This window comes from Eretmochelys imbricata, chromosome 6, assembly GCF_965152235.1.
Source record: "Eretmochelys imbricata isolate rEreImb1 chromosome 6, rEreImb1.hap1, whole genome shotgun sequence".
In the NCBI taxonomy this organism is placed as follows: domain Eukaryota; kingdom Metazoa; phylum Chordata; order Testudines; family Cheloniidae; genus Eretmochelys; species Eretmochelys imbricata.
Genome location: NC_135577.1, coordinates 71,547,004 through 71,568,802, shown reverse-complemented (window position 1 = coordinate 71,568,802; position 21,799 = coordinate 71,547,004). Strand labels below are relative to the sequence as shown.

Sequence of the window (21,799 nt, the reverse complement as noted above, 5' to 3'; positions counted from 1 at the left end):
TCGGGCCTAAAGCAGGGATGTTCTCCTGAAGTCCAGGTCAGTGCTATTAGATAGAAAATTTACCCCACAAAAGACTTACCTGCAGAAGTGGAAGCACTTCCAGAAAGTGCACCCAATGCTCCATATCTCCTACTAATTCTCCTGTGATATCCACCCTCAGCTACCTACTAGACCTGAAATTGCTAGGGTTGTTCTTGACTTTGATATTGGTTCATTTAGCTGCCATCACTGCACTCTGCTTTGTCAATTGACGGTTTCTCAGTCTTCACATACCCTACAACAGCAAAATTCTTCAAGGGACTCCTTAACCTGTTGCCTTCAGTATGGGACCCCACCCCACCCCACCCCGGGACCTCAGTTCAGTGCCTTACACATTAAGGGTACATCTACGCTAGAATAAAAGACCCAGGCCATGGCTGACCTGAATCACTTGACCCAGACCTGCTCTGCACTGAAAAGTTAGCTAGGTCGAGCTAAGTCACTTCAGGGCTGTGAAAATTTTCGCATCATTGTTAGGTCGACCTACTCCTCCCCCTAGTCCCTGTGTAGATGAAGAAGAATTCCTCCATCGACCTAGCTACCATGTCTTAGAGAGGTGGATTAACTACATATCAAGTGAAACCCCCTTCTGTCGATATAGGAAGCATCTATGGCTCTACAGCTGCAGAGTAGACATGGCCTAAGACAGTGGTTTTCAACCAGGGGTCCACAGACTGGCTATGATTTTCAAACGGGTCCGCACCTCCATTAAAAATATAGGGGTCTGCAAATAAATTAAAAAAAAGGTTGAAAACCACTGGCCCCTAAGAGAAAGGGGATTTAGACTTACTCCAGAGATCAGATCAAACCTGCCTGATATACACATGGGCTGTAGAATATACCAGTAATCTGATTCTGCTGAATTTCAGCTTTCAAAAAACAAAAATAAAATTTTTTTTATCCCTAACAGTGGCAAAGATAATGCTGAATACATGAACAAAATGTAACTGACCAGAGGCTTCTCTTCCAAGTTAACAACAATGAAATAGTGGGTTGTGTTGACACCCCTGCTCCCCCATTAGGGTGCTGATTCTGAAACATGGCACTTTTTACAAACATTATTTATTTAATCTTAGCAGACAGGAGGTAGGACTAAAACCCAGGGGAGCTAACTGGAGTTACAGCAGAGATAGAGGGGACAAGAGACAAAAAGGGAGGGGAAATGGGGGGGGGGGAGAAGAGAATTAATCCCACGGTTAAGCATTTTTTCAAGATTAACGCTGAATGCAACAGTTAAGAGGGTGAACAAATAACTGAAAAATGAAGTTACAATATTAGGATCATACTCTACCCTTGATCTTTGGACAAGTCTATTAACATCAACTATATATTACTGGTAGTATAGCCTAGACCATAAAATAGATTTTGGTCATCTCCACTTCTTGAACAATGGCCAAGAAATTCCCTTATTCTTACACTAGTGAAGTAGTATACAGTAACTTTGGACCTTTTGTAATAAGGACTTCTGAAGTATTTGCTATTTAAAAGAGCAATTTGCTCTGAGAGGCTCTGACTACTGCTCTTATAGAAGAGGAAATAAAATTAAAATCTGCTAGTATGAACAAATAGGTTGTCTGCATATTGTAGCTGTGTTGGTCCCTGGATAAGAGACAGACAAGGTAGGTCAGGAAATTATTAGACAAACTTCTGCTGGTTAAAAGTACAAGCTTTTAAGCAACACTGAGCTGAAGAAGAGCTTGGTGTAGCTTGAAAGCTTGTACCTTCCACCAGCAGAAGTTGGTCCAGTAAAAGATATTATTGCACCTATCTTGTCTCGAACAAATAGGTTGACATGCAAAATACATATACAAAAATCTCATGTTTACATCACACACCTAGTTTTTGACTTCACCTTTAGTTACAAATTCTGTTACTATTGAAAACTACTATGATATATTCGAGTATCAGCTCCTGTGATGGTTGTGGAGTGTACACAATTTTACATCTTAAAAATGTAAGTAATTTACAAGATTTGAATGTAGCACTAGTTTAGGAGATATTAAGTTCTCCTATTTCAGTCTGAGTACCTCAAAACACAGCTCTTGCTATTCTAGGTTATTGCCAAGTATTTGGCCTAACCAGAATGGATACTTCAAAAGACTTCCTATGATCAGTAACCAAAAAACTCCACATGATTTATTATGTAATAGCTGCTGATCCAGACCGTTCTAGTATCATGGAGTGGGCTATTTTCCAGCAGTCCCAGACTCCCTTCTCTCATTTAGAAGTTTGCATTTTCCCTACATAGCTCACTTTTGAGAAAAATCAAACCAATCACTAACTGAAAAAGCATGAGGTACTAGGATTGCTGAGATCAGCAACTCAGGCCAGAACCAATACTGCTTGTAGTCTTTTGCTCGGCGTGGAGGAAAAAAAAAATCACTTAATGGAATTAAAATGAGCACGTAAGTACTTTCCCCTCTATGCCTGATACAAAATTTCAGGCATAATTTCCAAACATATTGGAGGCTTTAAAACATAAGTATGCCTTCTGTGGAGGGGGAGTGAAAAGGGTAGCTCCTTTTATCTTCCCAGGTATAGAGAGAAATAAGAGCTTCTACCCCCACAGCCAGGGAGGAAGAAGAGCCCTCTCGCTCTCTCCCTCATACACCCACACATACTTACTAAATAAATAAATAAATAAATCCACAACAAGAGAAAGAATCAATTCAAGACTCAACAGAAAGACATCTGGATCAAGGCCTAGCTACTGTGAACATTTCCTCTACATGAAGAGATATCAGGGTTTCAGCCCCCACTAAAAACATTGTATAATGGCTGATCTTGAATAACATCACATGGTAGCATATTTAGAATCACTCAGGAACTTAAAATCTTAGTTTCCAACAGCTGGTTTTTAAACCATATATTGCTCAGGAAGAACCACAGTACAAGCTGTATTACACCTCCAAGAGTGGAAGTTCTGCAAGGATGAGGTATTTGTTTTGAAGTCGCAGAAGGAGGAAACAGTTTCTTGCTTCTTAAAAATCCAGTCCACTTCACCAGTCTGAGCTATATTTCAGCAAACGCTTTTCACACATATACAAAGTAGCAAATTAGCTTTCTCTGACATTTTTCAGGGTGGTGGTGATTTCAAACCCCTTTGTTCACCACAATGAAGAAACCTGCAATGATACACAAATGGCTCCATATTCTATGGTGGCATATTAATGGCTTGACTTGATTCCTGCAAATCCTGGCTTTAGGCCAATTGTCCTTGATGCATAGCCCTGCTTGTCAGCCATGTTGATTTGTTGGTTCAGTTCTTCCAGCCTCTTAATCAGTAACTCTAGACGCACGTGGACCCCCACAAGTTGTTCTTTCAGCTAGAAAAAAAATAAATTAAAAATTAAGGGTAGGTAAAGAACAGTTATATACCCTACAGTAACTGTGGTTCTTTGAGATGTGTTGTCCAGATTCCACTGTTGGTGCACCAGCGTCAAAGATCAAATTATTTTGAACAGCAGTGTTTTTTGTAGCTGTGCCTGCACCCTGAGTGCCCTCTTGCCTCTTCAGCAGAGAGCATAAAGGGGAGAGCTGCCTCAACCACCCTTCACTAATAAGAATCCTATAACAGGACTCTGAATTAGCAGGGAAGGAGGGCCAGGCATGGAATCTGCTGTGTTACTGTAAGGTAAATAATAGGGCTGTCGATTAATCGCAGTTAACTCATTAAAATTAACTCAAAAACATTAATCGCAGTTTTAATCGCACTGTTAAACAATAGAATACCAATGAAATTTATTAAATATTTTTGGATATTTTTCTACATTTTCAAATATATTGATTTCAATTACAACACAGTATACAAAGTAGACAGGTCCTCACTCATGAATTGGAGAGTGCTTGGAGCTGTCGGATATCTGTCATAGTTTGGAATCTCTGCTGAGGGAGGTATGCTCCCACAAGTGTGAAATCTAATCACTTCCACAATGAACTCTATCCTTTGAGTTGGTGCAACTGTGGATTTATCTCTGACCTTGAGGCCCAGCGAGACGAAGATTTAAAAGACACATGAAAATAGCTGATCACTTGCTATGGGGATTTCCCTCAAATGAGCCAGTTTAAGTAGGGGTATGCCTGGATTCTTTGCCTTCTCAGATGAGCTGCCACCATGGTTAAGAACTTTAAAGACTCATGGAGCGGTGGAAAGGCCAAAGGGTAGGACCCTGTATTGCTAATGAGATGCTCCTATGAATCTCAGCTACTTTCTGTGAGTTTAATAAATCTAAGTGTGAAAATAGGCATCCTGAAGTTGAGAACTACAGACCACTGGATCCAAAGAGGGTATTATAGAATCTAGGGCAAGCATGTGGAACATGAAATGATGGATGAAAGCATTAAAACATCAAAGACAGAGAAATAGAGACCCATCCTCTTCTTTACTTCCTAAGCCCAATGGGAATAAAAGCTCTTGCCACAGAAATCTGGGGGCATTTCCTCCACTGCTCCCAGACATATGCGAGACTTGTTGAAGCAGGAGGTAGACTCCCGCATGGGAAGGGTTCCTGAAGAGAGACTAGGAGGATTAGGAGGACATTGGAGCAGTTTAAAATTGGAAGTGATACCCATTGATGATTATCTGAGGACTAATCAGTCTGAGGTTAGGCTTCTTGGAAGTAAGGCAGTTGCCAGGCTGGGGTGAAAAAAGAAGGATCTGAAGGTGGTCCAGACAGCCCCTTGACAGTTTCAGAGTAGCAGCCGTGTTATTTGAGCAGTGGAAAATACAGTAGGGAGATTTTATATACACAGAGAACATGAAACAATGGGTGTTACCATACACACTGTAACGAGAGTGATCAGGTAAGGTGAGCTATTACCAGCAGGAGAGAAAAAAAACCTTTTGTAGTGATAATCAAGGTGGGCCATTTCCAGCAGTTGACAAGAATGTGTGAGGAACAGTAGGGGGGAAAAAGAAACATTGGGAAATAGTTTTACTTTGTGTAATGACACATCCACTCCCAGTCTTTATTCAAGCTTAAGTTAATGGTGTCCAGTTTGCAAATTAATTCCAATTCAGCAGTCTCTTGTTGGAGTCTGTTTTTGAAGTTTTTTTTGTTGTAATATTGCCACTTTTAGGTCTGTAATTGAGTGACCAGAGAGATTGAAGTGTTCTCCGACTGGTTTTTGAATGTTATAATTCTTGACGTCAGGTACCAGGCTGCCTATAAGCTGACCTTCTGCCACTAGAGATTTTGAATTCTCTTAGGTCTCCTTCAAGAATTTATTGAGAAAGTTGGAAAGCTGATCTCAAATCAAAGAATCATATTTTGAGTAGCACCTGGTAATTTGCTATTCTCATCTGGAGGCTCAACAAGTAGACTCTTCTACCAGAGATCTAGTTTTCTGAAGTCCTTCTCTCAAGGGATGGATTTCAGCTGGCCTTGATGTTTAGATTTACTTAAAATGCCTATATCATCAGAGTGCCTGAAGTAGGATGCTGATAATATTCAAATCCCGTGGCTGATACCTCCAATAAAACTGATAGGAGGGTACCAGGTAAGTGGAACTGAGCCACGTGTATGCCAAATTATCTTGGCTGGATCAAGCAGTCCATCACTTATTTTAACCCATCTCCTTGAAGATGAAGTCTGCAGGATATCACAGTATCCAGCATCTCCACCATTCATCTCATCAGGTCTTGGAAGACTTTTAGCTAATCCAATGGGGCAACAGATAGAGGATTAACTGCTTCATATGGAGGAGCACAAGGATATGGCATGAGGTGGTTGTGCAGGAGCGTGGTGGTCTCCTTATATTCTTCCTCAACTTTCATGAATTGTGGCTAGGACAGTACTTGTGCAGGTTGGAGTTGTTTCTTTGATGACAGAGCTCTGGCATTGTAGACTGCGAAGGATTCTGACTTCCTAGAATATGGTTTCCCAGCTGAGGGGGACAAGTATGGCCAAACCTGGTAGAGCAGTGGGACGGAGGGCACATGGGTGGATACCAATGGAGTGCTCCCTGCAGGACCCCAATGACTTCCTGACACCCTTCAGAGATTAATCCCTAGACTCCCAGCCCAATTCCCACTGTGCTACCCACAGGGGGTGGAAGGGGATGCTCAGGAGAGGAGGCCTGATGTGTTCTATTGAGAAAGACAAAAAGGAGTGAACCTTTGGGTGAGAAGTTGAGGGTTTGGTGATCACCTTTCCAAGTCTCTCTATAAAAGGTGATTCCACAGCACCAAGAGACCTTGTTTTAGGCCCAGCACTGAAGCTGTACTGGTGCCAAGGTGCTCAGACATTTGGTGTGATGGTTTCAGACAGTACTGAAGAGGCCAGTGCTGCATACAGGGCACGTGGTGCTCACAGGTCCTTATGCTGAAAAGGAATCATCAGTCTGATTTCAGTATGGAGGTACTGAAGCAGGACTCTGATTTCAAGCTCTTCACAGAAATAGTCTTAGGAAAGGATCTCTGTCTTCTGCTTGGAAAGGGGGTGGTACCTGCGCTGATCCCAGGAGCGGCTCTCCTTGAAGCCCCTTTTTGGAAGTAGATGCGAATGTGGTGGACAAACAGAACTTAAAAGGTGGCTCAGGAGCTGAGAGTGGTGCCTTGGCTCACTGGGGCTCTGGAGGCATATGACTGACCTAATTGGTGAAGTTATGCCAGGGGTCTGCCGATCCAGTGAGGCTTGCATAAGCTTTTCCAGGAGAAAGAGCTTAAGCCTTTCCCCCCTTGTCTGCTGAAGCACATTTAGAAAAGGAGTGGAACACAGAGCAGCACTCTGAGACGTATCCCCCTCCTAGGCAAATTAGACAACTAGAATATCCATTAATAATGGGCATTGCTGCATCACAAGATGGACATGTTTTCAACCCTGGTGATTTGATGTCAGGCATTTTAAGGTATTATATGGGGGTATATTTTTTTTTAATAAAACCAGTGGGTAAAAGTAACCTACAGAATAAATAGTAACTATAGAAATGCGAAAGCTAAAGTCGCAAAGGATGCAGACACTAAAGGGGCTCTGTCTTGCAGCCACAGTTGGTAAGAAGGAACTGAGTGATGGCTGAGGCTTCTCCACCGTTTATGTCCCCAACTACAGAGGGCAATAAGACACCCAGGATATAGGTGCAGTCATAAAGGATTCTTTTTAATAACAGTGTCTGATCTCACCCAAGTGGACACCCCAAGTGGAATCTGTGTGGACAATTATTTGAAGGAGAACCTGAGATACCATCAGGTTACAACTGTAAACAGAGTCTTGCACATGTCATTATTTTATGAATGGCAAAGAGTCCATACAGAGTTCAATCCTATGATCATTCTAGCAACATCCCTTGTAAGCAAACCTTTCAAAAACATTGTTTGCACTTCTGATCAAATGCTACCATTATTTGAGCAAAACATTGATTGATTTCAATGGAAGTTTTGCTTGAACAAGGACCGCAACAATTGACTCTTTAAAGTGTTTAATGTGACCGTGGAAAACAGAATGTTCCCTATTCAGGTCACAGAGGGTACATCTACACAGCTAGGGCCAACCGACTCTGGCTCCTGAGGCTGTTTCGCTGCTGTGTAGACTTCCAGGCTCAGGCTGCAGCCTGAGCTCTGGGACGCTCCCACCTCACATGGTCCTAGAGCTCAGACTCCAGCCCAAGCCTGGGAGTCCACACAGCAATGAAACAGCCCTGCAGTTCAAGCCCAAGTTGACTGGCCTGGGCCAGCTGCAGGGGTATCTAGTTGATATGTAAATGTACCCAGAAAGGCCTGATGATGACTTGCAGGAGGAGAGAAGCCTTAAGAAAACACATCCGGCCCAATTTCATATTCAGACCAGAAAACAAAGACAAAAACAAAGGCAGAAGTGGTTTACAACTTAGGAGAAATAAATTTTGAAGAAAAAGGGATATTCAAACTAATTTAGGCCTAAAATATAGGTACTGTAAAAGCAGTTACAGGATTTAAATAAAAGACAGTAGAACCAAATTTTAGGGTAGCAGCATTTTTCTACATTTAGCACAGCCCAAACGTTGCAATATAGGAGAACATAGACGTCAATTAGATAAGACTTTGACTAATTGTTGTCCATCCTAAGTTTGATGCAGAAGGTAAATGTCAGTGGTGAAGAATGAAATTTGTTTTTCTTCAGTTTAACAACAGGATGTTGACACAGACAAGAACTATAGGTTAAATTAAACCTGCTTGTGTTCCTTTAATCCCCTTTAAAGATAAGTTTCTGTCCTGTGCCAGAAGAACATGCACATCCATTTGTTTATGGGATTTTTAAGAATGACTGTTCTAATAGGTTAGTGTATTTGGGGTGGTGCTGAAAACTTCATTTGTATTCCCCCCCCATTTTAACACACACAAAATCACAAAGAAACTTTACTTTTCCCAGGTGTTCCTTTAGGCTCAATGCAGGAAAGTTCATCTCAGAGGCCTCTATTATGGCTTTAGTTTTTAAGAGATAACTGAAAAACAAAAGTCAAAAGAGAGAACAGTAATAAAAACCAGAGAAACATTCATTCTATAAAAAGGTACTTATGCAGAAATTAATCCAGGTGCCAAACTGTGACCAAAAATAGTCAATGTAATCATTAAATATTAAAATAGAACAAAGTTTTCATTTTCCTTAATTGTTTAATCTCTCTTTCACCAACTACAATTTATAGCTGCCACAGATAGACCCTCAGTCTAAAAAGATCACTTTTGCTTGACAACCAGCATGCTAGTATAACAATCTATTAGTAAGTTTGACTCAATTCTAGTTAAGTGATATACAATTGTGATATATTTCTGTATTGTTAGGAACAAAACTTAGTGTTTATGACTAGGCTGGCTAGAAATGGTCTTCAAGCAATACAGACGTATTAGCTTAGATGTATTAATTTGGAAAGTTGCACTCTCTCTACTTCTATTACCCTTGCAATAGAAAGCAAAGGCCAAATAATTTCTCCAAGTTAAGAATTTACATAGATGTTGCAGGTGGAGAGTGCACAACGGTGGCTACATTCTAGCGGTGGTATAAGGTAGAGTAATATAATGTACATTAATCAATACATTATAAAACTTAGCCAGTATCATTCTAAACAAAAAGGATTGTAATGATACTAGAATGTTTGTAGACGACAAGTTTAATGTGCCTTCTTATAAGCTTCTCAGCACTACATTAAAAAAATGTAGAGTAGACTGGTAGCTGAGGATTTTGCTATTTATGGACAAAGTAAGGACTTCCACAGGAAGCATTTTTGTTACTAGAATTCACACAGCTTTTGATTGACCTGCATTTATTACCAGAAAGAGAAACTATGAACAAGCAGTTCAGGGTTAGCTTTGATATTATCAGTTCTCAGTGGCAGAAGAAAATATCACCAACCTGCATTTCCCATTCTTGTTTTATACAAATCAAAATATTGTTCCTTATATTGGTACTCCCTCCCTTCCCATGAAGGGCTCTGCTCTGGACCTAATTTCTAAGTCGTCACTCTCCGTCATATTGGTGTGTACTAACCAGAGGATGCTGTCCTTGAAAAGACAAAAGAGGCCTCGCAGATGAACCAGGGCAGCAAAGGCAGAATACAGGCTGAAGCCCACCATTAATCCACACGAACGACAGTACAATGCATAGTAAGCGCTGAAAAGAGAGAGGAAAGGTTTCAGTAGAGCAGAGGTTTCCAAACTGTAGTCTAAACACTGCTTACTGGTGCCATCAGGCCATAACAATACATGTATTATTACTTCTCCATATAAGCAAGCACTATAATAGGAGTCCCATAACCTCTGTGACAAAGTGGTGGGGCAGATGGTCCACAGGATTGCCTTTAATACAAAGACTGTTACCCACTCAAAAGTTTGGAAAACCCCAGAAGCTAAGGTTAAAATATGAAAACTGAAATCTAACTTAAAAGGTCAGTTCAGGACACTCTGCTGCTATTGAAACACATTGTTTCATTTAAAGAGAAAATAATTTCAGACAGACTTAAAAATGAAAACAAAAAATAGAAAGATGCACAGAGGAAACTGAGGTAGGTGTAACCATAACATCATCAACTCATTAGCTATACAACCATTAAGTTTTCCTTTTTGTCTTGTCCCTCCTACCCCATTAGAGAAGAAAAGCTAAAAATGGCCACAAGAGTGGTAACAGGTAAGAATTACAACCTGTGCAAGATGCCTGTGAAAAATTCATTTCCTCATGGGGAGTAGAAAGCAAGTGCTATCACCTTTTGCAGAATACAAACTTTGCTTTAAAAAAAGTTTCTAACACTTATAATTGTGACAAACCTTCCAAATATGAATCAAGCACAATACAGACACAGGGCTGCCTCCTCAAATCTGCAGACAGCTCAAGCTGCTTCAGCTACTCAACTTTGAAAGTTGATTCAAACTCAGTTTCTTATTTTCTTCTGTGAAGTCTAATAAAAACACTGTAAACCATGCTTGACAAAGATACTCTCCTCTAGCCACTTCCCTTTCTGCAGAGTTTTGATTAACTCATTATTTCCCTCCCATTAGATTCACCCCATAATAGGTAAAGAAAAAACATTATCCTATCTAGGTGAACCAGCTTCTACTGATCGTTTAATTCACTACCAGCAAAACTTGTTCACTTTCACTATTAAAGAATATAAAAAGACTTTCCATCTTAACAGGTATATAAACCTTTATTTTTGATAGAGATTGCTTCCTTTTTTGATCCCCCCTCACCTCAAGGGTAAATAAGGCAAAAACTTAGCCTATATTCCCCACCCCCCGCAAAAAAAAACCCCACTATCTATTTACAAAGGCTTTCTCAGTTGAAAAAGCAGTGGACAGGTCCAAAACCAAACTAGATTATTTGTCAATTCTATGAGACACCTCTAAGAGGGAGCTGGAGGGATTTTAGAAACTTATTTTCTTCTGGCACAGAGACATTTCTAAAATTCAGAAGCAACACATTAATGCCTTTCTGCTCTGCTTGGTGACCATCTCAAATTGAGAACTAATACCAAAAGCAAAAAGCAACATCTGAGGTACCTACCATCCTAGAAGGGCTCCTTCAATACCGACCATTAAAGAATCGTCCAAAACAACATCATTTGTGACTTCTGAGAAGATAAACCCATAGATAGTCATACACCACTGATCATTCACCAATACTTTTATACGTTCCCCAACACTAAGGTTCTTAACTTTCTATCTTTAGGCTTGGAAAGATTTATTTTTGTTCTATATTTATTTTAATGGGAAAAAAACATTTTAATCCTAGTAGATTTTTTTAAATGTTTGCGTCGACTTAAATGTTTGCATTAATAGAAAATTTAAATCCTCCAATGCTGTTATTCAGACTATGTGACTGAATCCCAGATTCAACTATGTTTTGTAATGTTTAATTTGTGTAAGCATAATAGAATACGGACTTTTTGCTGGAGCCACCCACTTGCGCAAAAACGGGTGTATTTAAAGACTCATGCAATTCCACCTTTGCTCTAGTGAGAGTATCCTGTATTGGAGCACAAGGAAAAGGGAAGGGACAGCTCACAGCTAGCAGACAGATCTGAGTGGGAATGAAACTAACAGGCGCTGGGCGGGGGCAACGTGAGGGGAAGGGAGCAGCTTTACTGTCACTTATGTCCCGAATGAGTTTTTAGAGGACTGCTGTTTCACTTGCAAGCTGAGTAGAGCTGAGAGGGAGTTACTGTTTTTATGTCACTTCAGAGCAGAACTGAAACTGATGCCACGTTTTATGAAGTCTCCCAACATTTCGTGCTTTCCGAGCACGCATTAGGGCCATTTGGTGGTCCAGAGAAAACAAGGAGCTACCAGACCAGCTCACTCGGGCGGGGATAGCCCACTGGTTACGCTGCTCTCCATGGAGAGGATGCTAGGCCCGCCCTTAGATCACTGAGGACCGCAGCAGCCGCATCCCTCTCTGGAGGGGCACGTCAGAGCCAGTGCCAGGTAGCCCTGCCCAGCCCAGCCTACGGGGCTCCCACAGGCACTCAGGCCAAGGGAGCGCTAGTGAATCCAGGCCCAGAGTCTGGCTCTCCGGGGACTCACTGAAGCAGACGAGGACCCGCAGGCAACGGTCCTCCTGGGCGCAGAGGTGCAGCGAGTCGCCCAGCACCGCGCGGCAGCCCCTGCAGTGGAACAGGGCGCACTCCTCCAGCCGGAGCCCTCGGCGCAGCAGCGTCCCGCCGCCGGGGCTGTTCGGCTCCCGCTGGGGCTCCCCGCCGCGCGGCATGCCCGCGTCCTCCCGCGGTGGGCGGCCCCAGCTCTGCAGAGCAGGGCCCGGTCGCTCGAAGGTGATGGCGCCGTCAACCTGAGGTTCCTGGAACAGCCGCTGGATGCACCTCCGCACTGCCATCTTCTTCTTCTTCTCCCGCGGTGCCCGACCTCCCGCTCCCGCCCGGATTCGAACCCAACGCCCGCCCCCTTCCTGTTCCAATTGGAGTACTACCTATAGCTCTGCGCTCCGATTGGACGGAATACAAGCAATCACTTGACCAGATCCTCGCCACAAAGAAATGACTTCCTCCGGCCATTGGATGATGGGGGATACCAATCATTCTACTTCCCAATCAGATAGCGATAATTTGGGCTAGGGCGGGTCTTTAAATTGATAGACTGTGTACATGTGCCTATCGTGTTTAAACAAAACAAACGGCATTCCCCAGGATGCCATTGGCTATCGGTGTGTCTCACCGTTCCTCCGCTGGTAGGTTGTTCAGCCAATGACAGGGCGGGACGGGTGAGTTTGAATGGTGGGGGGTGGGACGAAGCAGCTTCGTGTCAGTTGAGCGCGAGATTCGAAGCACGAGCACGGCGGTTACCACGGGCAGCGCTCACAGACCGGCTCCTGGGGTCCCGGTCGTTGCTATAGTCCTGCCGCCATGGAGCCGCCCTCGCTGCCGCAGCTGGAGTCGCTCAAATACAGCGAGCTGCAGCAGGTGGCCAAAGCCGCCGGCCTCCGAGCCAACCTGAAGGTGAGGAGGTGGCGCCCCGGCCGGGGAGAGTCCCCCAGCCGCTGGGAAGGGAGATGGGGTACCCATGGAGACGAATGGCACAGGGGATCGGGGCCGCCGGCTTCGGGACCGGGCCAGGGGTCTGCTCGCTGGGTGGCAGCGGGAGGGAGGGATGATACCGCCGAGCAAAGGTGTGAGTGGGGACCTGGGTTAAGGGTGGCAGAGCGGGCGCGGCTAACGCTCCTGTGGCTGGGGGTCGGGACTCCTGGGTCCCTGTGCCAGCTGGGCTCCAGTTCTCTGTGCGACTGCGGTGGGGGCGCAGGGTGCACGTGCCCCTGGCACCACTATGTGTGGAAGCTCCCAACTTACTGTCTGATCCCTATCCCACATGGATTGACAGGGCGCAAGGGTGGGACCACAGCCCCTAAGCTTCCATGTGAACTTCTAGGACCTAAGAATGGCCATGCTGGATTAGACCAAGGGACCACCTAGCCCAGTATCCTGTCTTCTGACCCTGGCTAATGCCAGGTGCTTCAGAGGGAATGAGCAGAACAGGGCAATTCTCAAATGATCCATCTCCTGGCTGGGCCAAGTAGGCAGAGGCTAAGGACAATCAGTGCATGGGGTTGTGTCCCTGACCATTTTGGCTAATAACCATTGATGGACCTATCCTCCATGAATTTATCTAATTTTTTTAATCCAGTTATACTTTTGGCCGTCACAACATCCCCAGTTGACAAATTCCACAGGTTGACTGCCTTGTGTGAAGTAGTACTTTCTTCTGTTAGTGTTAAACCTGGTGCCTGTTAATTTAATCGGGTGACCACTTCCCAATAATAACACTTCCTTATTTGTCCTCTCCATCCCATTCATAGATCTCTATCAGAACCTCCCTTAGTTATCTCTTTTTTCCAAGGTGAAAATCTTTTTAATCTCTCCTCATATGGAAGCTGTTCCACATCCTTAATCATTTTTGTTGTCCTTCTCTGTACCTTTTCCATTTCTAATATGTCTTTTTTTGAGATGGGCAACCAGAACTGCCTGCAGTATTCAAGGTCTGGGCATACCATGGATTTATACAGAGGCATTTAATTCTTATTGCCCATCCCTTTCCTAATGTTTCCTAACACGCTGTTATCTTTTTTGACTGAGTAGATTGAGTAGATGTTTTCAGGGAACTATCCATAATAACTCCAAGATCTCTTTCTTGAGTGGTAACAGCTAATTTAGACCCCATCGTTTGGTATATTTAATTGGGATTATATTTTCCAATATGCATTGCTTTGCATTTATCAACATTGAATTTCATATGACATTTTGTTGCCAAGTCACTCAGTTTTTGAAAGCCCTTTGTAACTCTTCGCTGTCTGCTTTGGACTTAGCTCTGTTGAGTAATTTTGTATCCTCTGCAAACTTTGCCACCTCCCTCTTTACCCCTTTTTCTAGATCATTCATGAATATGTTGAACAGCATTGGTCCCAGTACAGATCATTGGGGGACACCACTATTTACTCGCTCCATTCAGAAAACTGACTATTTAGTCCTCCCTTTTTTCCTGTCTTTTAACCAGTCACTGATCCATGAGAGGAGCTTCCCTCTTATCTCATGACTGTTTAGTTTGCTTAAGAGCCTTGGTGAGAGATATTGTCAAAGGCTTTCTGAAAGTCCAAGTATGCTATATCCTATGCATTCTCTTTGTCCGCATGTTTGTTGACTCCCCTCAAAGAATTCTGCGTTCTGGTATTTCTGATTCCTCCCACCCCGTACATGTCAGTAACTCTCAACACAGGGCCAGATGCGTTTCTGGCGATAAAAAAGGTGCTGTCGAAGGTACAAAGTAATCTGGGGGGAAGCATTTCCTCTCACCTGTCTGCTGTCATGTGATCGATAACATCAGGCACATGCAGGGTGTGTTGGTATTTTGCAGTTGATAGTGACCCTTTGTGGTGGTGTTAAGCTTATCCAGAAAGCCATCAGTAGCTGACTTCCATGGAAAACATCACTGGAGGAACTACGGTGCACAGAACTTGGCAGCTATCGGGTAGCAGCGCAAAATTGTAGAATAAGCCCTAGGTACACTGATCCTTCCCCTAGAGACACAAGAAGAGGGGATGTGGACCATCATGGTTACAGGGCTAGCTGCACCTCTGTACCCTTTTTGGCCTCTCTGAGTGCATTGTCTTAGCTTAGGTATCGGGCCTTTATGTATCCTGAGATGGAATTTCACAACTTTTCTACTTTTCAGTGGGACCTAGGCTATGATACCCCACATTACCACCATTTATTATCCTGCTGGTTAAATTGAATTCAGTCATCTGCTGACTTCCCTTCAGGAGTGTGTGACCAGTGGCATATAAAAACAGCAAGGAGTCCTTGTAGCACCTTAGAGACTAACAAATATATTTGGGCATAAGACTTTGTGGGCTATAACCCAATTCATCAGATGCATGGAGTGGGAAAAAAAGTAGGCAGGTATAAATATACAGCACATGAAAAGATGGGAGTTGCCTTATCAAGTGGGGAGTCCGTACTAACAAAGCCAATTCAATCATGATGGATGTGGCCCATTCCCAACAGTTGACAAGAAGGTATGAGTATCAGCAGAGGGGAAATTATTTTTTGTTGTGACCCAGCCACTCTTTATTCAGGCCTAATTTGGTGGTGTCAGGTTTGCAAATTAATTCCAGTTCTGCAGTTTCTCGTTGAAGTCTGTTTCTGAAGTTGTTTTGTTGTTGTTGAAGAATGGCCACTTTAAGGTCTGTTACTGAGTGTCCAGGGAGATTGAAGTGCTCTCCTACTGGTTTTTGAACATTACAATTCTTGATATCTGATTTGTATCCATTTATTCTTCTGGGTAGAGACTGTCCGGTTTGGCCAATGTACAAGGCAGAGGGGCATTGCTGGCACATGATGGCGCATATCACATTGGTAGATGCGCAGGTGAATGAGTCCCTGATGGTGCGGCTGATGTGGTTAAATCCTGTGATGGTGTCCCTTGAATAGATATGTGGATAGAACTGTATCATGTTTGTGGAGGTGGTGGGGCAGAAGGAGAGGCACCGAGATAGGACGGACTCTTCTGCCGGGCTAAGAGTATAGCTGGATAGATTAACGATATTGTTGGGTGAGTTAAGAGTACCACTGTTGTGGCCCCTTGTGGCACGTAGGGAGACAAACACCTACGGGATCTCTATCAAGCGTTCTTAAAACTACAATATCCACCTGCTGGAGTGAAGAAACCAATTGACAGAGCCAGAAGGGTACCCAGAAGTCACCTACTACAGGACAGGCCCAACAAAAAAAAGTAACAGAATGCCACTAGCCATCACCTACAGCCCCCAACTAAAACCTCTTCAGCGCATCATCATGGATCTACAACCTATCCTGAAGGACGATCCCTCACTCTCACAGACCTTGGGAGATAGGCCAGTCCTCACTTACAGACAGCCCCACAATCTGAAGCAAATACTCACCCCAGCAACTATACACCACACAACAAAAACACAAACCCAGGAACCAATCCCTGCAACAAACCCCGTTGCCAACTCTGACCACATAGTCTCCTTGTTGTTTTGCTGATACAGACTAACACGGCTACCCGTCTAAAACCAGTGGCATATAGTGACCTAAACAGCCTTCTTAAAGCAAAAGTAATACTTACCACTAGGAACAAAGCATTAGAGAAAGAGGATTTTGAAACAACAGTCTACACACATGTCTAACTTACCTAGAATCCAGTCCAATCACTGCCCCTGTCTTGGGCTCCAGATCCTCTATCATCTCATCCTCAAAGCTGTGACCACATGGTCCCTCTGCCCAGTTCCTGAAACCCTGGTGACTCCTGCACTCCCCTATAGCTTAAACAAAGCCTCTCCCAGAACTTGACCCAAAAGAGTGAGCTTTCTAGTTTCCTTCTTCAAGGGGCCACATCGTAAGTGGAGAATATAGCACAGAGATGCTTTGCACAGAGTTATACCACATTATTGATCGTTACCTAATCACATGAGGAATGCACAGAACTATTCACAAACAAACTACATGCATTTCATTGCCTCCATTTCCTTACCACTCCAGGGTATTCTGAGAGCTGGGATCAGAGGCCACTGGGCCCATCTGGAGTCATTCTTTCTGCTCCAGTGCATAGCTTGATATACATTGACACAGGAGCTCTCTAGGATACAGCAATTGTATGACTCTGTTAAGACTCCTGGGAGCTTAAAACACCTGAGGATTCAGCAGTTGGGTCCCTTCACAGCAATGTGGTGAGTCACCAGCAGGGAGCGCCCAGTCAGATCTGTGACAATAACCTATCCCCAAAGTTAAATACAATATACATCAGGTCTTAAATAGTAATCCATGGAGGCTGCATTGGTCACATGATACTGACTTGCCTTGTTTTCATTTGCTAAACTGCATTAAAACAAATAAACAAAATCCATACTTTCCTAATATTAAAAAGAAAAGGATTACTTGTGGCACCTTAGAGACTAACAAAGGTGCCACAAGTACTCCTTTTCTTTTTGCGGATACAGAGTAACACAGCTGTTACTCTGAAACCTTTCCTAATATTACTTTCCTATGCAGTAAGTGCTATAGGTGCCTCATGGATATTACGGTGACTGCATGTGGGAGAGGAAATGATCCATGAGACCATTTCTGTATTGAAATGTGTATTTGTACAGTAATCACATTTGAGAATCCTTGCAATATTTCATTTTGCAACTATTATTTTAGACAAAGGAAAAGTGGGAGTAGGTATTGAGGAAGAGGAATGCTTGATAAGAATGCCACTCAGGAAAGACATTGGAGTAAACTGTCTTTTATGACCAAAAAGAGAACAGAAGCTTGCTTCAGTTTTTCATGGCAACAAACCAAGCAAGTTTCATTCTTGACTATTTAAATTAAATTGTTCTTGTATCAGTCTTGTATGTAAAATTGTCCTGTTCTAAAATCACTGAATTATTGTTTTGTGGTGGTTCAAGAGAGAGCATGTCTGTACAAGATTTTTAACAACAGATACTTTAATTTCCTGTTCCAAGAAACTTAAAACCAGTGTTTAGCCAGTTCTTGTTTTTATCTCTGGGCTGAGTGCATCTTCAAGCTACCTTCTTTGTAGCATTATCTGATGCAAACTTTAAAAAAGTTGCCTTATCTGTAAGGTGGAAAAAACACAGCATTTTTGCCTGTCAAGATAGGGTCTAAGATTACAGAGTGGGAGGTGTGGAAGAAGCATAAGTGTTTAAAATGTAACTGGTAGTGCATTTCAACAGCCTTAATTTTATCAACTTTTTACATTCTGAGAAACCTGCACTGACTTCTGGCACCTTTGCTACAATGAATGGCTTCACAACTACTTTAAACATGGTGTTGTACTGAAAACGCCTTTCAAAAATCCTTCAAAAACTTTTCCAAAGTTTTCACTTTACTTTGGAATCTCCTAAAAACTTCAAACTCAGTTTTATATTTTGGAAAGCTTCTACCAATCACTTGATTGTCTCATTATAGAACCAATAAGGAATAGAGAATAAGCTGTTCCTATAATGTGTTTGGAATGAATGTTATTTTTTAAAATGCTAAACCAGCTGTGTATTTAGAGCAAAAAATAAGTCATGCCAAATCAAAGCTGAATTTGACCCTTTCATCTCCAGCTGGGATGAGCACCCTTGACATTTGGGAAAAAAAATTGATATATGTATAAAATCTGCACGGACTTTTAAATGGCTACACGATATACTATGCATGGCTATTAGTGTTTTCAAGTTGCTTATAGTTTTCATTGAGCCATAATGTCTTCAAATTTATGTTGGGCTGAGACTTCACCTGCCAAGTTTCCTAAAATAAAAATAAATAATCTGGATTAGGGTTAATTAAACTTAATTAATTTTATTTCATTTGTTTTAACCTCTGAAAATTAGTTTATTATGGAAGTGCTAATGTTCTCATTTACAGTGCTGCAAAAGTGGCACATAGATTTATATAGTTCTAAATCTGAAAAACATGGCAATGGGTAATCCTTAACATTCATTCAATAGGAACTTTTACATAAGGGAGGAGATAAACTTTGGTATTATGCTGATTTTTCCCATTTAGGTCCTTGGAAAATTGCCATTAAGCAGCTTAAAAATTCCATTCTGCAATTTTTTTGTATTGAGTATTTTCCCTGTTGGCATTAGTTACTTAGGAAAGTATGATCTGCATGTGAGCATGGCTCAAAGTAAGTGTTGCTGTTGCAGAAATTAGATACAAGTTTTAATTGGATTGTGTTTAACTAGATGAGTCAAAATACCTTGTCCTAAAACTACTAGCTTCTCTGGAAAACAGCTGGATTGTAAGATCTCTGGTCAGGAGAATCTACTTCTCCACTCCAATGAAGCAAGCAAGCTATTCAGCAAAGCACTTAAGAACGGATGGGTAGGATCCCCTGGGGGACTAACATGAAGGGGAAAGGAGTCCAGGAGAGCTGGCTGTATTTCAAGGAATCCCTGTTGAGGTTACAGGGACAAACCATCCCGATGTGTCAAAAGAATAGTAAATATGGCAGGCGACCAGCTTGGCTTAAAGGTAAAATCCTAGCGGATCTTAAACATAAAAAAGAAGCTTACAAGAAGTGGAAGTTTGGACATATGACCAGGGAAGAGTATAAAAATATTGCTCAGGCATGTAGGAATGAAATCAGGAGGGCCAAATCGCACCTGGAGCTGCAGCTAGCGAGAGATGTTAAGAGTAACAAGAAGGCTTTCTTCAGGTATGTTGGCAACAAGAAGAAAGCCAAGGAAAGTGTGGGCCCCTTAATGAATGAGGGAGGCAACCTAGTGACAGAGGATGTGGAAAAAGCTAATGTACTCAATGCTTTTTTTGCTTCTGTCTTCACGAACAAGGTCAGCTCCCAGACTGCTGCGCTGGGCATCACAACATGGGGAATAGATGGCCAGCCCTCTGTGGAGAAAGAGATGGTTAGGGACTATTTAGAAAAGCTGGACGTGCACAAATCCATGGGGCCGGACGAGTTGCATCCGAGAGTGCTAAAGGAACTGGCGGCTGTGATTGCAGAGCCATTGGCCATTGTCTCTGAAAACTCGTGGCGAAAGGGGGAAGTCCCGGAAGACTGGAAAAAGGCTAATGTAGTGCCAATCTTTAAAAAAGGGAAGAAGGCGGATCCTGGGAACTACAGGCCAGTCAGCCTTACTTCAGTCCCCGGAAAAATCATGGAGCAGGTCCTCAAAGAATCAATCCTGAAGCACTTACATGAGAGGGAAGTGATCAGGAACAGTCAGCATGGATTCGCCAAGGGAAGGTCATGCCTGACTAATCTAATCGCCCTCTATGATGAGATTACTGGTTCTGTGGATGAAGGGAAAGCAGTGGATGATTGTTTCTTGACTTTAGCAAAGCTTTTGACACTGTCTCCCACAGTATTCTTGTCAGCAAGTTAAAGAAGTACGGGCTGGATGAATGCACTATAAGGTGGGTAGAAAGTTGGCTAGATTGTCGGGCTCAACGGGTAGTGATCAATGGCTCCATGTCTAGTTGGCAGCCGGTGTCAAGTGGAGTGCCCCAGGGGTCGGTCCTGGGGCCGGTTTTGTTCAATATCTTCATAAATGATCTGGAGGATGGTGTGGATTGCACTCTCAGCAAATTTGCGGATGATACTAAACTGGGAGGAGTGGTAGATACGCTGGAGGGCAGGGATAGGATACAGAGGGACCTAGACAAATTGGAGGATTGGGCCAAAAGAAATCTGATGAGGTTCAGTAAGGATAAGTGCAGGGTCCTGCACTTAGGACGGAAGAACCCAATGCACAGCTACAGACTAGGGACCGAATGGCTAGGCAGCAGTTCTGCAGAAAAGGACCTAGGGGTTACAGTGGACGAGAAGCTGGATATGAGTCAACAGTGTGCCCTTGTTGCCAAGAAGGCCAATGGCATTTTGGGATGTATAAGTAGGGGCATAGCGAGCAGATCGAGGGACGTGATCGTCCCCTTCTATTCGACATTGGTGAGGCCTCATCTGGAGTACTGTGTCCAGTTTTGGGCCCCACACTACAAGAAGGATGTGGATAAATTGGAAAGAGTCCAGCGAAGGGCAACAAAAATGATTAGGGGTCTGGAACACATGACTTATGAGGAGAGGCTGAGGGAACTGGGATTGTTTAATCTGCAGAAGAGAAGAATGAGGGGGGATTTGGTAGCTGCTTTCAACTACCTGAGAGGTGGTTCCAGAGAGGAAGGTTCTAGACTATTCTCAGTGATAGAAGAGGACAGGACAAGGAGTAATGGTCTCAAGTTGCAGTGGGGGGGTTTAGGTTGGATATTAGGAGAAACTTTTTCACTAGGAGGGTGGTGAAACACTGGAATGCGTTGCCTGGGGAGGTGGTGGAATCTCCTTCCTTAGAAGTTTTTAAGGTCAAGCTTGACAAAGCTCTCGCTGGGATGATTTAATTGGGGATTGGTCCTGCTTTTGAGCAGGGGTTTGGACTAGATGACCTCCTGAGGTCCCTTCCAACCCTGATATTCTATGATTCTATGTGTTTAAGTCCTATTGATTTTAATGAGACTCAAATACCTGCTTAAAATTAGGCAATGTCTATATTACATGCCACTGGAAATGGCGTGTAGTGTACATGTAGCCACGTGCTGCAGTGAAAAGCAGTCTGCGTCCATACTGCACTGCATAGCTATACGTGCCAGAGAAACGCTCTGGCAGAGGGGATACAGCAAGAAAAAGCTTCAGCACCTCCCTGCCACTGGAGCCTTTCACTGCGGGGAGGCAGCAGGAAAAGTCTCAGTCTTTCTCTGCTGCCTCCCTCCTGCCAGAGTCTTTTATAGCTTCCATAGTGTTTTCCTGCGGCAAGGAAGAGCTGTAGCAGCT

At 43.1% G+C, this 21,799-nt stretch overlaps 2 protein-coding genes across 2 annotated transcripts in view; one reads left to right on the top strand and one right to left on the bottom strand.

The window, feature by feature from the left end:
* Positions 1-1,201: 1,201 nt before the first annotated feature.
* Positions 1,202-12,332, bottom strand: OIP5 (Opa interacting protein 5). Its single transcript, XM_077820269.1, has 5 exons — positions 12,026-12,332; positions 11,007-11,073; positions 9,498-9,620; positions 8,376-8,457; positions 1,202-3,365 (listed from the first exon to the last, which is right to left on the bottom strand). The coding sequence occupies exons 1-5, from the start codon at positions 12,330-12,332 to the stop codon at positions 3,207-3,209; spliced, it is 738 nt and encodes a 245-aa protein (XP_077676395.1). The 3' UTR covers positions 1,202-3,206.
* A 449-nt stretch (positions 12,333-12,781) lies between these two features.
* The window catches only part of NUSAP1 (nucleolar and spindle associated protein 1), a 34,318-nt gene continuing 25,300 nt past the window's right edge, over positions 12,782-21,799 (top strand). Inside the window, exon 1 of the mRNA XM_077818858.1 lies at positions 12,782-12,951. Within this exon, the coding sequence (XP_077674984.1) occupies positions 12,859-12,951 (93 nt within the window). The 5' untranslated portion in view covers positions 12,782-12,858. The remainder of the gene's footprint in view (positions 12,952-21,799) is intronic.

Coding starts and splice junctions, on each gene's coding strand:
- OIP5 (XM_077820269.1), bottom strand. CDS start 12,332: ATGGCAGTGCGGAGGTGCATCCAGCGGCTGTTCCAGGAACCTCAGGTT. Junction 9,621..11,006: donor GAAGGAGCCCTTCTAGGATG/GTAGGTACCTCA, acceptor CTCTCTTTTCAG/CGCTTACTATGCATTGTACT. Junction 8,458..9,497: donor TTCAAGGACAGCATCCTCTG/GTTAGTACACAC, acceptor TTTGTTTTTCAG/TTATCTCTTAAAAACTAAAG.